The sequence below is a fragment of the Pelodiscus sinensis genome, chromosome 1, assembly GCF_052426305.1.
Source record: "Pelodiscus sinensis isolate ZL-2025 chromosome 1, ASM5242630v1, whole genome shotgun sequence".
Classification (NCBI taxonomy): Eukaryota; Metazoa; Chordata; order Testudines; family Trionychidae; genus Pelodiscus; species Pelodiscus sinensis.
In genome coordinates this window covers 173,605,656-173,623,312 of record NC_143052.1, presented here as the reverse complement: position 1 = coordinate 173,623,312, position 17,657 = coordinate 173,605,656, and the positions used below count along the sequence as shown (strand labels likewise).

The 17,657-nt window shown below is 39.3% G+C and overlaps 1 protein-coding gene across 6 annotated transcripts in view; it reads right to left on the bottom strand.

Annotated features, from left to right (window-relative positions):
- ROBO1 (roundabout guidance receptor 1) overlaps positions 1-17,657 on the bottom strand; it is a 1,014,318-nt gene that overhangs the window by 862,654 nt on the left and 134,007 nt on the right. For all 6 annotated transcript variants that reach the window (XM_075909735.2, XM_089773438.1, XM_089773439.1 and 3 more), the window contains exon 2: positions 7,473-7,609. In XM_075909735.2, coding sequence (XP_075765850.1) covers positions 7,473-7,560 — 88 coding nt within the window. In that variant the 5' untranslated portion in view covers positions 7,561-7,609. The remainder of the gene's footprint in view (positions 1-7,472; positions 7,610-17,657) is intronic.

Here is a 17,657-nt window from a genome sequence, read left to right as displayed (position 1 = left end):
ATACTTTCAAATAGTTTAACTGATCCGACTGGGCCTATGGAGGAGATGAGTGACTAAACCATAGGAGCAAAGATGTCAGAAAATGGCCCACAGTGGACAAAACAAAGATTAATCATTTTAGAAGGGTGTTAATAGGATAGCAATCAGGTTGATTTTGAACATTCATTGTCATTGGTTCTGCCTGTTTGGAGGGTGGGAAAAGAGTTGGCTTTGTTTTTTATGTATACCAATGAAGACACATACACAGATAAGTACAAGGCCACTTTTGAGGAATCATTAAAGCTTAAGCCTCTGCACGGTGCATTTAAAACAAAGAATATAAGATAATGGCATATAAGATCTGGCAAAGAAGCATCTGAAGAAAGATATATTAGGAAAGGATCTTACAAAAAGTAAAGACATGAAAAGTGACAAAGCAAAAACAGTGCCACATTCCTTGTAGACAAAAGGAAAGTGTGTTTTCAAGAACTATACCCGGAGTCACAATTATAGGAGCTGTACCACCTAACCTCTATCAGTCATAATCTAGAACAGTGCCACTTTCTATTAACCAAGCAATAGAGGAACTAAAATTACTTACACTAGAATATGTGAGTCTCTCAGCTTGCTCCAATGCATTCTGATGACTTAATTAGGTAGGTAGTGTAGCACATGTGGTTTCCTAGTCAAGTTCATCACAAAGGCCAGATCATCAAAGCAGAATAGTTGTGTGCTCTACAGCTAGATTAAAAATACGGATTTCTTCATTAAGTGTCTTGAATGGGACTGTGCCTCCTGGTTTGTCACCATCTATTCAGACAATTATAAAGCCTCATGCTGGAAAACCAAAGCTAATAAAAGAACTCCAAATTGGGAGTACAGCTGGCAATCTTTTTATTTATTAAGTCCTCAGTGTACACTGTAACAATCTCTAGAAGGCAAGGCACGTGCTGGGATTTTTTTTCTTTAATATTTGTCCTCTTTCAAGGCATGACATTTTCACTGATAGGATTTCCCAACCTTTGTCATCTCCACAAAAAAGGCAAAGTATAAACAAAGGTCACCTTTTAAAGCCAAGAAACATGAAACAATCAACGAACTTTGAAAAACTGTTGGTGTCAATCAAAAAAGAAAAAAGTATGATGAGCAGCAAAACTACTTCTGAAAGAATGATCTGGCGTGTGTCAGATAAAGTTCCATTTTCAATATATTATTCCAAAGGTGCAGTGAAAGCGATGTATTTCAACTTATGTCAATAGGGCTGACTAGGAAAGGAGAGCAATACTGAGTAATGATCAAGGAACCAAAAAAAAAAAAAAAGGATAAAAAAAAAACAGTTCATCCAACAAAAATCTACAATACAAACGCTTAGAATTGATGAATGTTAACTAATCATAATATACAAGCTAATAGCTACATAGCTTTTATTTTCTGGTAGTATGAAATCATTGTCTCTTCTGCTCTTCACCATAAAGTCAGCATCATAGGAATGACACAGAGGGACATATGATGTTAACTTGATGGCACAGATTGCATTGCATTATGACAGAATCAAACATTAATTCATCATTTAAACATGGTGCATAAATAATGTAGCTCAACTAAATGCAAAATCTTTAAACATTTTTAAATGCTGACAGTTATAACCAGATTATTTTGTAAATAAGGGGGGAAAGCCCTGTAATACAGAAAGGTGTGGCCTCTCATGAAAGTCATCATTCATCTGTATGCATACAGAAAGTTCTACAATTAAAATATTTCCAGTTTCCTTTATCTATCCCATCTACCTTGCTGCCCTCAATTACTCAATTTTTTTTTTTCAGATAAAATTTGCCTCCCTGGGACAAAGCCAGAATAACAATATTTAGAAATTTGAAATAAAAATTCATGATTCAACTCTGAACGAGTTAAGCCTGGGGTGGTGGTGGTGAAGCCACATACATTCCCCCTTCTGTTCTAATATGGTATGAAATCCTGGCCACACCAAAATTGAAGGCAAAATTCACATTTATTTCAGTAGGGGCAGGAGTTCTCTGTCAATTAAATGCTGACTGGTAGAAACGTCAAACTTACTTTGCAGATCTCATAGAACCTTAAAAAGCTAGCTAAGCTCGAAGAAAATCAGATCAGTGTTTTAAAGATCCAGCCAATATAGCATTGAACTTCTATGACCTTTTGAAACACTTTGTGAAGATGTTTGCGAAAATGCTTTAGTTTTGGATCATGAAGACGTGCCTCACTCAAAAGAGTAAAATTCATGAAAAACAAAAACAACAAAATTGAATACTTTCCAGGTGGAACTTCAGAATTTGCTATCAGTATGAGCATCTTAAGGTGACCCTTCTGCAGGTGCTCCTTCTTTCTCCACATTTAAAAGGAATAGCTAGCAGGAAAGTATCAGGCGAAAGGCTCCTATGAAAGCCTAATTAGTCCCTGTTCATGAAAGGAGAATGAACCGTCAACTTTCTGAAAGCCAAGGAGCTCACAAACAGTGAGGATTTTCTGAGCTGGACTTTGATGTCCCATGTAGTTATATTTTGGCAAAATAAGATATTATGTTAATAAAATAAAAATTCACATCCATTATGGACACCAGTGGTTTTCTGCTCTTAAGGTTTACTATCCAAATTGTCACTGTGGTGCATTTGCTTATACTAATGATTCTCCCATCCATCACCTAGCTTGCTCAATGTATAAGCTCCATCTCAAGGAATTAATTAAAAAAAAAAAAAGCATGTAAAGAGGCCTCAGGTAAAGTAGCTTTACTTAGATGTTTTAGCTGCACCGTGAAGAAAGTCCCCAGGACAAGGAATGTACACAGATACAACAGAGATAAAGCTTTGGCTTCAGGCCAAGGAGTGACCGCCAGTTCATTTTCAACCTGTCTCCCAAAAATACACTCTTAACTTTAATTATTTCAATATTATTTCAAGAACTGTGTAGTTATTGACATTACTTACTTTAATGGGGTCATCTGTTTGATGAAAGATCTGATTTAAGAGTCAGATACTGTCAGTGACTGCAGTCAAGAACATGGGAATGTTTCTTGAACCTACGTGGCTCAGACTCATCCCAGTGGGACACAAGGTCTTATTCTGTTGCTTTGCCTGGCTTCTCTAGAACAAAAGCGAACACCCAGCCTAAATAATGAGTTGGTTTGTCTGTTTACCTATTATCAAGCACATTTCCAAAGCAACAGCTACCTTTCTTAAGGGTGAGGAAAATCAGAATTACAATTTTTTAAAATTGTTTCTATTTTCTTAGTTATTCTTAGACTTCTACCAAAACTACTCAGCCAAGAACAGGTTATTTCCTCCCGTTTCTTCTGGGGAAGGAGTGGAGGCAAGGGGATTTCATCTCTGTTCTGCCCCTTATAAAGCTACAGGGAATTTAACTACAAAAATCCACCAATCATAGGAGCCATTTAGAAGTGAATGCCAATCCACAAAGTACAGTCTCTGTGTGCTGGATGGTGGTAGGTCAGAGAATGTCATGGGAAACAGCTGTGGTCTGTGCAACCCCACAGAGCCTAAACCCCAGACAGCAGAAAATATCTTACAGAAGAAATGAGGAAGAATGACAAGGAAGAGTCATTCTCTCTTTCCACACATCCCATGGTAAGACTGGATACAAATTCCAGTAAAGTCAACTGGAGTGTTTCCATTGACTTAATGGGGTTTAGATCAGGCCCTAATCTATAGCTTTTTGATCTCCTCTAGACAAAAGCTGATGGGAGAATTTAGGCTTAAATTATTAGTATCCATCTACAATAGGAATTTTTTCTTTTACATTATTTCAGTGTTTTATTGTAGCTATCTTGTTAAGGTAATATCTGGTAATTTAAAAACATTTCAGTGATTTGAATTTCATAATGTGATTTAGATGTGTTTCTGTTCTCCTTTGCATTTACTTTAGTCAATATTTAGTTTTCCTAGATCAATGCACTAATAAATAAACAAGGAAAGTTACCCAATTTTTAAACAAATACAACAGATAAGAAAACACACCACACCTTTTTCAAACCCATATTCAGTGAAGAAGTGGCATGGTAGAGATACTGTATGTCTCAGGAGACAAAGTGGAATAGAGAGTGTATTTTATATGTGAATTAGAGGTAAGATGTAATGACACAGGATGAAAGGCTCAGCAGTGATTTTAATAAAGGCAGGAGACAGTATTTCCCTGTGGACTCTATATGCAAAGGAGTGAGACAACTGGAATATGTGAAAAGATTCAACAAAAAGCAGGAATAAATGTTTCAAAGTTGTGAGATTTCTATTGAAATTCATCTGCATTTTATTAAAGTAGAGCATTCTAAGTTGGAGGCTAATATTTCTGAGAGTTTTTCCACATGCCGTTACAACAAACAAACATCTGGAACGATTTTCTATCTTCTGATATAAAATACTAAAGGATAAAGAATTGAAGGACTCAATTGTAACAGGTTTTTTTTTTTTTAATGTGCTATATAATATAAGAAAATTAAAACAGCGTGGTTAGCAGCGATCTAAAGATAATTGTTCCTGTGATTCTGAAAAAGTGGTTGGATTTTTATTTTGATATAATGAATAACTGACTTGATTTTACAATCTACAGGGTAATGACAGTTTTAATTGCTATCCTTTCTTATGTGCTTTTTAACAGTCCTCAAAAAAGAACAGTTATCTATGGCTCTATTAACATTGTTGAAATAGAAAGCAGAGTTCCAGAGATGAATTATTGCTTTTATCCTACCCTTCCAAAACGAGGAGGAGGTTTGTGCTTTTGCTATGATCTTTTTCATTGAATCATTAAAAAAAAATCTAAGTAAAAGACCTGAAACAAAGCAAAATGAATGGAATATACTGCTGGAAGAAAAATCTTGCTTTTTTTTTTTTTTTTTTTTTTTTGATCCTCTGAGATAATTGCAATTCTGGCCGGCTGCCAGCTAGGCTGAGCACGCTATGATGTCTGGCCAAGTAAAGTAATCTCCTGGTTCAGGTCTGAGGCCTGTGATGAAAATTACAAAGCAGAGACAAAATCAAGATGCCACCTGTGATTTTATTCTAAAACTAATTTGATGGAAAGAGCAATACAATGCAAACAGCCTTTTTAAACAGAGTCTAAAGTCTGACTAGATTGAAACCAATGCTAATAGATGGAGATAGTTATTCTGAAAATAAGTTGGGCTCAGCGGGTGTTCCTTTTAAACTGGCAGTTTGCGTCTGTCTGACGGGTAAATTGCTCTGCAATGATGTTTGAAGTCTGAGGTAAAAAATTTGAAGACAAGAATTTTAAACTAATATACTTTTTCTGGAGTCTTTATTTTCTTGCTAAACTATGCAATATGTACTAACCAAAAGTAATTACTTGTGTTCCCATTTCCTCACCATATACCACAGGTTAAGAAACCTTTAAAGAGTGTTTTCTTTTTTAACAGACTTTTTTTTCCCACTGAGGGGGCTTGTATTTCAGTCAGTTGCTATAGCAATAATTATCTGCTTGCAACAATCTGAGCAATAACTCAGTATTGAATCATTGCCCTCTTAAGTTGAAAATGTAAGAAATAGTCATGATACATCAAAACAATTCTGATTACCTTATGAGGAACTAATGTAGTTTCTCAAACTCATTTATTTGTCATTAATATATAGAAACAGATTATCTAACAATGAGTTTATTGCTTGTATAACCATGTTTGGCATGAAAATGTAAAAAAGAAATTTTAATTTTTTTTTGCACAATTGTAAAGGTTTTTCATTAGGTTAGGAATTTCTTGAGAGATGTTCCCAATTTTCAGTGTCATTGACGTCAAAGAGCTTTTAATTTCATCCTAAGTACATTGTGCAGGCAACATAATATTGCACACCTAATATAGTATTATTGCCTATTTATCTAGGACAGCATTATCAGAATCAGTGTAATTTATACACTTACCAATAAAATAACATTTAAAACAATGTAACAGTACTGCTTTCTTTTCTGAACTTCTGTTGGTGTCACTTACTATAGTAAAGTTCAGTGCCATATATTTATTTAATTCCATTTTTAATGTTGCATATTGAGGACAAAATGACTTAGAAGCTATTCTTACTGTTGTACTTTAAGAATGTAGATGGTCTGCATCTCATTCGCTAGATTTTGCTTCCTATACATTGTCCCATCCAAAATTCAAGTCTTATATGGAACATTAAAGAGTATGACTGCATAGATTATTTACAGCATAAACTGTATTTTCGTAAGCATGCAATAGAATATAGTAGAACCTCAGAGGTGTGAACATCAGAGTTATGAACTGACCAGTTAGCCATTCACCACATTTGGAACCAGAAGTACACAATCAAGCATCAGCAGAGATATACACACACACACACACACACACACACACACAAACAAAAGCACACAGAGTATTGTATGCTGTTTAAATATAAACTACTAAAAATAAAAGGAAAGTTTAAAAAACTATTTGACAAGAGAATGAAAATGTCTGTGCTTGTGTCATTTAAATTATGATTAAAACCACATATTTTATTCTGCATAGTAAAGTTTCAAAGCTGTATTAAGTCAATGTTCAGCTATAAACTTTTGAAAGATAATCATAATGTTTTGTTTAAAGTTATGAACATTTCAGGGTTACAAAGAAATAAACTCCATTCTTAAAGACGCTCAACTCATATATTCTCTTTGGGTGCATCTACACTGCACCTTTACATTGAAATAAACTACGCAATTTGTGCTGTGCAAATTGCATAGTTTATTTCCAGGTAATTTCAAAATACCTTATTTCAAAATTTGGTGCTGTCTACACAGCACCAAATTTTGAAATAAAGCACTATTCTGAAATATCCCTTAACCCTTGTGGAATGAGGTTACAAACACGCTGGAATACTGTGCCAAATATATTTTGTGGAATACTGTGCCAAATATATTTTGAAATAATAGGCTGCTTTAAAGATGAGGAATAGCTATTTCAGGATACTTCCAGTGTCTTGAAATAGCTTCACATTATAGATGTAGCCTTTAGGAGACTTTCACAAGTATTAGAAGAAAGTGTTTCTAGCTTCACTGAAAACAACAGTAACTAGATGGAATGCGAGCACAGGGCATTTGGGCAATTAGCTCATAATATATATTTGTATTTCAGCTTTTTCATATTTACAGCTTTGCTATTTTCTTTCTTCAGTGATGTTTTCCACAGATTTAGTATTTTCTTGGCTCTTCAAGTTCACTCTTGCACTTTTATTTTCCCAACAGCCCCAGCAATGTTAATCAAAGGAACCCTCCTTAACCTTCAAGTAACTATATCTTAAGGCCACTGCTTGTATATTTTCTTTCATATTCAAAAAGAGCAAGTCTATGCTGTAGATCATTGAATTCTCTCTAAAGCTTGAACTTTAGAAACACACACATGCATGGAAATAAGCATTCACATCAACATAAAATAAATTCTGAAAAACAATAATGCATATAGCTATTCAGAATAAATTAATAAATTAAAATAAGAAAGTACCTACCTGGAATTAGCTGGCCCAGTAACTGATGAGACCTGGATAGGCTGAGTACAGCTACAGTGAGAAAGAAAGGATAATGTTTCCATTTCATGATGTTTCCTTCCTTGCATTACACCAGCTCAGCAGCATTTAAGAGTTATCTGCAGCAAAAGTGGAAAGAAGGTAGACTAAGATGACAGTTTATAGTCACAGGCAATTTGGAAGAGTTTTAAAATAGCCTTAGCCAAGTACATTCCAGTCAAATTAACTGATTTCACTGTAGTTCTTTATTAAAGCACTTTTGAATCTTGGAACAAGTAGTTGATTGTAAAATACAAACTAACATAAATCCCTCAGGCACCAACAGAGGCAGGTAATTTGAAGGAAGGCATGAGAAATCCCCCAATAGACATTTTTTATATATATATTATATATATGATTGATTATTTAATGCTGTTGGCTGGCCGAGCAAACATGTAAACTGCATATAAGAACTTAAGCACACAGTTAAAAATCTTGCTGAATGGGGCTTAAAATAAGTATCTGCTCAGGAAAACACTGAGAACACACATTTAACTTAAACACGTATTTAAATCCCAAAAGTTGCATGACTGCTTTCCTTAGGTATGGTTTGTTGACAGGATCAATCTTGCCAAGGTACTGAGCACTCTGACTTGATCCAGCAAGTCACTTAATTTTTGCCTGGATATTTATGTCATTTGCTTCTGTGGTATAGGATCCACTCATGGTGAAACTTTGTGCCATCCCCACCCCCCCAAAAAAAGAATTTTCCGCATAGTATAGGAGACTCTCATGATTAGAGCAATTGCTATTCACAGTTCTGTGTATTCGTGGATCTCCTGTCCCAGACTGGGGGGAGGAGGGTGCCACAGGGAACTCACCAAGGCTACTGACTCCTGCAGTGAATTCCCCATGGTGAGTTCAAGAGCCACTATTCCCATTATTTATGAATTTCGCAATTTACAGTGGATGCAGGAATGCATCTTTCACAAATGGTGAGGGCTTCCTACATTTTAAAATTCTGCCTAATTTATCCATACAACAGGATATAATCACAACAGTTTCAAATTATTTTGGTAGTTTATTATTTTCAAAATACCAGTCAGCAAGCATGTCTGCAACAAAAGAGAAAGATTCCTCCAGACATCGGGGCTACGTCTACACTGGTAGCTTCTTGTGCAAGAACTCTTTTGCCGAAGAGCTCTTCCACAAGAGAGTGTCTACACTGGCATGTGCTTTTGCGCAAGAGATGAGCTTGTGCACAAGAGCAATTATAGCAGTGTAGACGCTCTCTTGTGCAAGAAAGCTCTGATGGCCATTTTAACCATAGGGGCTTCTTGCTCAAGAAATTCATGTTGCCTGTCTACAGTTTACTTGCGCAAGAATGCGTGGCCAGGGTAGACAGGTGGCATGTTTTTGAGCAAGAGCGGCCAGAAAGTTAAATAAAAACCTAAGACAACCCAGTTTATATTTCTTTGTTATGCTTTTGGTAAGTAGTTCAGTCTGGGTGTGTCATGTGTGCAAGCTGGGCATATCTGGGGAAGGGGTTGCAGTGGGGAACTTGGTCCCTCTGGTCTTGTATTGGATTCTTGTTTTTCACCTTGGACTACTATATGCTAAGTTCCCAGACAGAGGACACTAGTGGAGGAAAGTAGAGAGGGAATGAAATCTGGAAGGGGATACAGTTAGGGGTGCTGGAGAGGTGGGTGCATGCGTGTGTACTGGGAAGGGTGTTTGGAGGGCACTGGAGATCCCACCCCAACCCAGACACCTACACTAGGCAATATGGTAATACAGTTAACAGATGATAAATTATAGCATCTCTAGCATTTTGTAGGTGCACAAATGACCATCTCTGTATTGACCATTATTTTATATACTAGCCAATTAGCTCGTCATAAGATGGGATTTTCAGGTCTCTCCTTCACGTCTGTCTTTTCTCCTAAGCCGTCCATCCATCGGTCCATCCGTCTGCCCGGCCCTCCCTCCCTCCTCTCTCTCTCTCTAAGCTCTCCTCTGCCTTCTGCCTTTCTCTCTGTCTCTCTCTTTCTCTTCTCCTCCCCCTCCTGCCTCTCACTTGGGTGACTGTGGAACCCAAACGGCCATTTGGGCTCTGTGCTCCCCGTTCTGCATGGGGAGCACGGAGCCCAAACGGTTGCTTGTGCCACTTGCTCCCACGCGGCAGCCTGGCTGAGCGGCGCAGAAGTCAGCCAAGCACCCCGGTGGGAGGCGAAGGACGTGACTCAGGCAACAGTGCCGCCCAGAGGGAACAGCCAGCATTTCAGCATTACAGAGTCACAGACATTGGGCAACTATATATATATGATTTCAACAAGTTGTCCTCTTTGGCATAAGATATCACAAAAGCCCTAATCTTTTAAATCTTCTCTCAAATTGGTTCCCTTGGGACCTTTTCAGTTTTACAATAGCAAATTTACAAAGGAACCAAAAAGATATTTTTTAAAAAATCAGTCTTTGTACTAACAGAGTTGACTGAGTGTGAATATTGTACCAACGCACTAGCTAACAAAAAAAAAGCTATTACAAATTAAAGAAACTGTAGAGGAATCCCATTATTTGCATAGAAAAATATCCCTATATTAAAAAAAGCCACATGCCTCCATACCCCAACATTTAGGCCTACAATAGGGAGACAATTCTCAAATGCAAGTGTCTTTCCTGTTCGGTTGATAAGCATTCTATGCCAAGTAACTAAGTTGTGTTTTTATTTCAGCACTTTAGGCAGCACTGGTTCAAAATACTTACTGGCATGAGTGTGCCATGATATTTTGATCATCACTCTGCTTTCTTGCTGTGCTCAGTGAGGGTATGTCTACACTAGAAAGTTAGTTCGAACTAACGGACGTTAGTTCGAACTAACTTTCCTATGCGCTACACTAGCGCTCCGCTAGTTCGAATTTGAATCGAACTAGCGGAGCGCTTAGTTCGAACTAGGTAAACCTCTACGAGGACTAACGCCTAGTTCGAACTAGCTAGTTCGAACTAAGGGCTGTGTAGCCCTTTAGTTCGAACTAGTGGGAGGCTAGCCCTCCCCAGTTTCCCTGGTGGCCACTCTGGCCAACACCAGGGAAACTCTATGCCCCCCTCCCGGCCCCGGACCCCTTAAAGGGGCACGGGCTGGCTACGGTGCCCGTGCCAGGTGCAAGCCTGCCAGCACCCAGCTAGCAGACCCTGCACCTGGCACGGCACAGAGCCACCCACCCGATGCCCCCCAGCCCACCCCCTCTTGCCGGGACCAGGCTGGCGGCTCCCGGGAGCTTGCCCTGGACCGCAAGAGGCGGGCACCTTCCTGGGCTAGTGCGGACATCGTGGACCTCGTCCACGATCTCCGCACTAGGCACAGGAAAGTGGCCGTCTAGGGCAGGAGAGCTGCCAGCCTGGCCACCCAGGACCAGGTGTGCATGAAAATCAAGGGGGTCCACTGAGACCCCCGACACTGAGCCCTGAGCTTACAATGGCCGTACTGGGTCAGACCAAAGGTCCATCTAGCCCAGTAGCCTGTCTGCCAACAGCGGCCAACCCTAGGGACCCTGGAGGGGATGGACCGAAGACAATGACCAAGCCATTTGTCTCGTGCCATCCCTCTCCAGCCTTCCACAAACTTTGGGCAGGGATACCACTCCTACCCTCTGGCTAATAGGACTCCATGGACCCAACCTCCATCACTTTATCTCACTTCCCTTTCAACTCTGTTCTAGTTCTAGCCTTCACAGCCTCCTGCAGCAAGGAGTTCCACAGGTTAACTATTTGCTTTGTCAACAACAACAACAACTTTCTCTTACTAGTTTCAAGCCTGCTACCCATTCCTTTCCTTTGGTGTCCTCTAGTCCTTCTTGATGGGAACTCAGGAAGAACTTTTCTGAATGCACCCTCTCCACCCAACCCCTGCTTTTAGAGACCTCTATCCTGTCCCCCCTCCGTCTCCTCTTTTCTAAGCTGAACAGTCCCAGTCTCTGTAGCCTCTCTTCATCTGGGACCTGTTCCCAACCCCTGATCATGTTAGTTGCCCTCCCCTCTCCCAGCCTTTCTCTTCCCCTCTCCCACCTCCTTTTCCCAGTCTCCCCCAGTTTTGTTCAATAAAGACAGAGTCAATGTTGGAAGAAACGTTATCTTTATTTTGTACATCAATAAGAAGGGGGGCTAGGGAAGGGCAAGTGGAAGGAGGTGAGGGAGGAATGGGGTACGAGCCCCCGATGGGGAGGACTGGGCTGGCTCTGCGGGCTTCTGGGGGTGGAAGCTCTCCTGCAGCCCCCCAATTACTCCCTCTCCCCAGATGGCAGCCTGCGGCAAGTGCAGCCGGGCTGATGGCCGAGTGGTGTGATGTGCCCAGTGTGGGCACTCAGGGCACTCCAAGCCAGAACTTCTTTGCAAGCGGGGCACCCCTTAGAACTGTGTGTCCGGGGTGGGGGTCGGGACCCTTTAAGCGCAGCCCTCGGCTAGCCTGAGACAGCATCTCCATGCTCTAAGTCCTCCTTTTATGCCCTGCCGGCACTGCTTCCGGCCATCATTAAGCCCTGTTCAGAGTCCACTCAATGTGGACTTACTAGTTCGAACTAGCAAAACGCTAGTTCGAACTAGTTTTAGTTCTAGATGCGTTAGTTCGAACTAGCTTAGTTCGAATTAACTAATTCGAACTAAGTTAGTTCGAACTAGCGCTGTAGTGTAGACGTACCCTGAGACTCCAGCCTCAATAAAATGGAGCTAGGAGTCAACCATGTACAGAGGTCAGAGGGATTAGAACAAAAGTCTTCCCAAAATGACCCAATTTATGGAGAAATCATAGGCTGAGTTTTATGTAGTTTACCATCAGAGCTGAAAATTGTAGGAATAAGTTTAGTTTGGACTAATTGCACCATGGCTGATTCTCCACTGCCTTGCAATTTGTATAAAAATTAACACTTGAGCAAAATCAATGAAAAATGCTGCCAAATCTGACTGAGCATGCAGGGTGCAAAGCACTGGAGAATATGATTATGATTGTCCCATTTGTATGCAGGTGACATTTTTGTCTCTTTAGTGATAAATCTGTGTTTCTAATGGGCTTGCTGTGGGAATCAGCTATAGACAGCCTTTCAGGTACAAGAAGGAAGAAGTCAGACAGTGTTCATGGCTTATCAACAAAGACAATGGGCTGTGGAATAGGTTAGCCTTCCTGTAAATGTCTTGGCCAGTCTGTGAGAAATGGCTACTATGACTCTGCAAAGACATGTTACCCAATTTATGTCCCTGGACTCCATTTTGGGTACCTCTATTGTTCTACAAACTGGCCTGGGAACCAAGTTTGAAACAAAGGGTTCCTGCTATATGGAAAAGCTATGAGACAGCTTTACTCCCCCATATCTCAATACCCGAGAGCAGATCTGAAAGAAGAGTACTTGGAATGGGGGTAGTGTGCCCAAGCTCCAAAACAAGTGCAGCTTTTTTCACTCAGGGTGAAAAAAAATGTCCCTTGTATTTTAGGCTTAGATTGCATTTTGTTTATTTACTAGTTCTACTTTGGTCTGTTATCAATCAATTAAAGCCTATTTTTGTAGTTAATAAATTTGTTTTTGCTTGATCTAAACCATTGTCACTTTTAGTGAAGTATCTGGGGGGAAAAAAATCTCAGCTTGCGTAACACAAGCACATTGTTCTTATCCTGCCCACCTTGAGGGCAAGGTGAACTTTATGAGCTTACATTGTGCAGTTCAAGACAGAATAATTTTGGGTTTATAATACTCCATCCACAGGAGAGGAGCTGGGAAATTGGGTGTTGTCTCCTGCCTGTCTGAGAGAGGTACTCAGGTACCTCAGTTTAGGCAGTATGGTATTATTACCTGCTGTCATGTTCAGGGCCTGAAAAATCTGAGTCACCACAGAGCAGTGTAGGAAAGGCCAGCCCAGCATAGAGCTTAAAGGGACACAGTTGTTCCCATGGTTCCCAAATGTTACCGGTAGCAACCCATCACAAACAGTAAAAATCTAATTCTGTGAAGTCTGTTTGTAGAGAGCGGATCTATTGAGTAAAATGTGCCATTTTAAGTCCCTTTCTTTTACCTTAACTACAAATTAAGGTTGTTCACAACTCCATTCACTTCTTAAAATTATCTTCTCTGTCTCCAGTCCTAGGGTGTATCTCAACTGCACCATTATTCCAGAAAACAATACTAGCGTCCACACAGTAATTGCATTATTTAGATTTTCTTTCGAAATAACCAAGGGCTTTTTCCAACGTTGGTAAACCTCATTCCATGAGGAATAATGACTCTTCTGAAAAAGCTATTTCAGAAGAGGGTGTTTGTGGATGATCTGCAGCTGCTATGTTGAAATAGTGCCTCACCAGGGCCATTTTAAGTTATTCCTTCCCAGTAACTCTTGGGGCTCTAAATCGAGATAGCGCATTCACATTAGGGGAGCCTGCCTCCCACTAATTTTGAGGTGTCCCTGTAGCGTGGATGCTCTATTTTGAAATAAGCTATTCCAGAAGAGATTTTCCGGAATAGCTTTTTCTGGAATATGATTGCAGAGTAGATGTACCCCTAGTCTTAAACTTCTGTTCTCTGTCCAAGGCACACCTTTTTCTGCATCTCCCACTCACCTTTTTATGCCCCTTTTCACATCAAATCCTAATTTTAGGGAGAACTTTCAATTATTGAGTATCAAATCTCTTCTTACATATGAAGATTTTGTCATAGTGCCCCATGTTGACCAAATCAATTATTTCTGTTTGAATAATTTATTCCATATTTTGTTATTTCTAAGGTACTGGTTCTGTCCTTTGTGACTAGGGATGCCAAGTTTTAGGCATTTGAAAGTTATAAAATAACCATGTTTGCTTCCTTGTAGTATATCATTGACTTTTATAGTAGTAGAATGGTTCTAAAACGTAAAAATGTATCAGTGGAGCTGAAGTATGCAGGAATAGCATGCGCAAACAGTAAGTAGGGCTTGCGATCCTTAATTATGTTTGTTAGAAAAGTAAGAAATGAACACTACTGCCAAATCCGTTAATTACATGCATTTTTAAACAACTCAGATTTTTCACTCAAACACTACACTAACACAAGCCAACAATCACTACAGAGGAAAAAAGTTATGTCAGTCGCTTTTTCAAATCTGCAAAGCCATCATTTTTCCTTTTCAAACCTCAATCTCAGGTATATCTATTTAAGGAATAGTCAAAAAAAGCAGCTAATCTAGCTAATATTTGTGGTATGGATATTATATAAGAAATTGGAAATAAATGGTTCTTTTTAAAAATATCAATGTTTGTTTCTTACATTTGCTGTACCTGTTCTCCTGCTACCATGACAACCAGCAGTGACAGCAATCATGCTCCTTCCTCCCTCTCCCTACCTTTCCTACCCATGGCAGAAGTACTCACTATGATCCTGCTATCATGACTACAGGCAATATTCATACTCCTCTCTCTCCCTCTGAGCTAAACACAAAAACATTCCTCCTCTGCCCTCCCCTCTTTTTCTGTCACTGCCATGACAACTAGTCATGGCAGCATGCTTAGTCCTCACTCTCTCTCTCACCTTGCTGTATTACCACCAGCAGAGGCCAATAGAGCTAATGCATCACAAGTACAAATGTGCAGCCAGCCTCCACTTCTTAGTGAGAGGGACAAGCTACTGGCTTCCCAGTAAAGAAGAGTTAATTCCAGCTCCCACATCCCCTTTTTGTTTTGCAGAAATTATCAGGGAAAGGGTGATGAGACTGCTTGGGGGATGAAATGGGTAGACTACTTTCAAAGTAGTGCCGCAGACCAAATCTCACACAACTGTGATAAATTCCAAGCTAGGAAAGTTTCTGTATGTGCCTTTTTGAAGTGTGCTGGGATTTTTCCAAAGAAAGTACGTTTATCCCTGTTTTGCTCATTTGCATAGTGTTCTTACATAGTTTGCTAAATGCCAGTCATATGAATATATGGCAGAAAAAAGGAATTTCTCACATCCAGGCTTCAGGGATTCCAGTGCTTTGTTCTAACCATTATATAGTACTACTGCATTATTAAGTAGAACCATTTACAAAGTTGGTTTCCAGTTATTCCAGTTTCCAAAAACATGCATCACACTCTACATAGGATCACATATTTTGGAAGATCCAACTTTAAATGAGGCAATGTGTTCCAATAGACAGAGTCTCAAATTTTGTGTGGCATAATTCAATAGTTAAATGTTTAATGCAACATTACGTGATCATGTGGACTATAGGATCCACAACCAAGATCAACTTGCCTGTAAGATCCAAAAGCAAATATTGATCCTTTTTGGTAATATGGCTCTCTACACAAAGTGGCTTGCAATACAATGATTCCTATAACTAAAAAAATCCCTGAATTGTCTGTCTACAGACAGGCACATAACTCCTGAAGTCAATGAGAGTTGGTGGGCATGCATTGAGAATTTGGCCCATTGACCATAAAGATAGTAATGAAATTTTACTTTAGTGCAAGTACACAATATGTGACTGGACCCTAAACATGAGTTTAAGTAGCTCTGTTTTCTAAACCATCCTTTCATGATAGCTTCCACACCACCACCTTTCACTCACATTCTCTTGACATACTTGCTACCTCTTCCTTCTACTTCTCTTACAACAGTCTGTTCCTGCTTCTCAGCTTTTCTCTTCTGGCGACTCACTTTCCTCAATCCCCTTCCCCAGAAACCTCATTCTTCCCTTCCAACATGTGCTGTCCATCAGAATTTCTTTTCTCCTGTAGCTACATGATGCTGAAGACAGAGCAACGGGAAACTCAGAAGTCTGTACCATGATAAGAAATTTCTCCCCCAATCTTAGTTTTGGGTTTCAGATTTCAACAGATCTCAGAACACAGCAGTACTGCAAAGGTTCACGCTGAAACTGAAAGTTATCCTTATGTGTCAGTCTAGTTCTTATAGAAACCTTTGATGAATTTGGCTTAACTAAACCAAGTAGCCCTGTTAGTTTGCATCTATAAAAACAACAAGGAGTCCTGTGGCACCTTGAAGGCTAAGAGATTTAATCGGACATAAGATTTTGTGTGTCAAAACCACATTTGTCAGATGTCAAAGGGCATCTGAAGAAGTGGTTTTGTCCCAGAAAAACATATACCCAGATAAATCTGTTAGTCTTTAAGGTGCCACAGGATTCCTCATCATTTTAACTAAACCAGATCAAGATTCACCTAACTAAGATTTTAACAATAAAAGTTGTGCAACAAAAAGTATTTTTGATATTATCCCACATGGGGAACTAATCTGGCATGTAAGGAGTAGTGGTTTCTTTTGAAATATTAACTTTTAAAGCAGGGGTGGGCTACCATGAATACTGGGCGGGACACATGAGTGGCCTTCCTTCACCTCAGTGTGCCACAGCAACCACCTGCAGGGGTTCCACCTGCAGCTCTCTAAAAATGGTGGTTGTATCCCTTCTGTGCTAAGTACTGCATTTAGGACACCTCTGAAATGAATTTACCCTTAACATGACCAAATTATTGTCTGACTGATGAAGAAGAGAGTTCGTCATCCTCTGGCAGAATGATTGAATAGTAACAAACATTAAAAAATAAGTCCAATGATCCTAACATACTTCTTTTTAGACCAATTCAATTCCATTGTCTTCCATGAAATCATTCTAAATGTACACTAGTATGAATGAGAAGAAATTAGACCCCATAAATATATTGTCCAGAGGGCATAAAGAAGATAACTAGTATTTTGTCTACCGCATTATAACCATTAAGGAATCAATGACAAATTAAACTGTACAATCCTAGAGGGGGAAGAAGGATTGTTGTAAATGCAGAAGGAAAAATAATGATTTAATCCTTCTGTAAATGTAGTGCTACTTGTCCATATGACTAACACAAACAGCAGCAGAGGTAAAGATATCAAGACAAAAATAAAAATCAATGCTAATTTCACTATAGTTACTTTTTTCCTTTATTTAAAAAAAATTGTTATTGTACTCTGCCTCAGAGCTAGCAAGCAGCTTTTCAAAAAATACAATATATACTTTTACAGCATGTAGATTAGAGAGAGGGCTTCTAAAGATAAGGAAATTAAGGGACTCAGATTCATAAGAGTGATGTAACCTCTTTGTATAAGAGGCGTGAACTTTGGCAAATAAGCTGCTGCATAATACCATCAACCTTATCTACAAAGATAAGAGCCAATTTTGACATTTTGCTTATTTTACTCC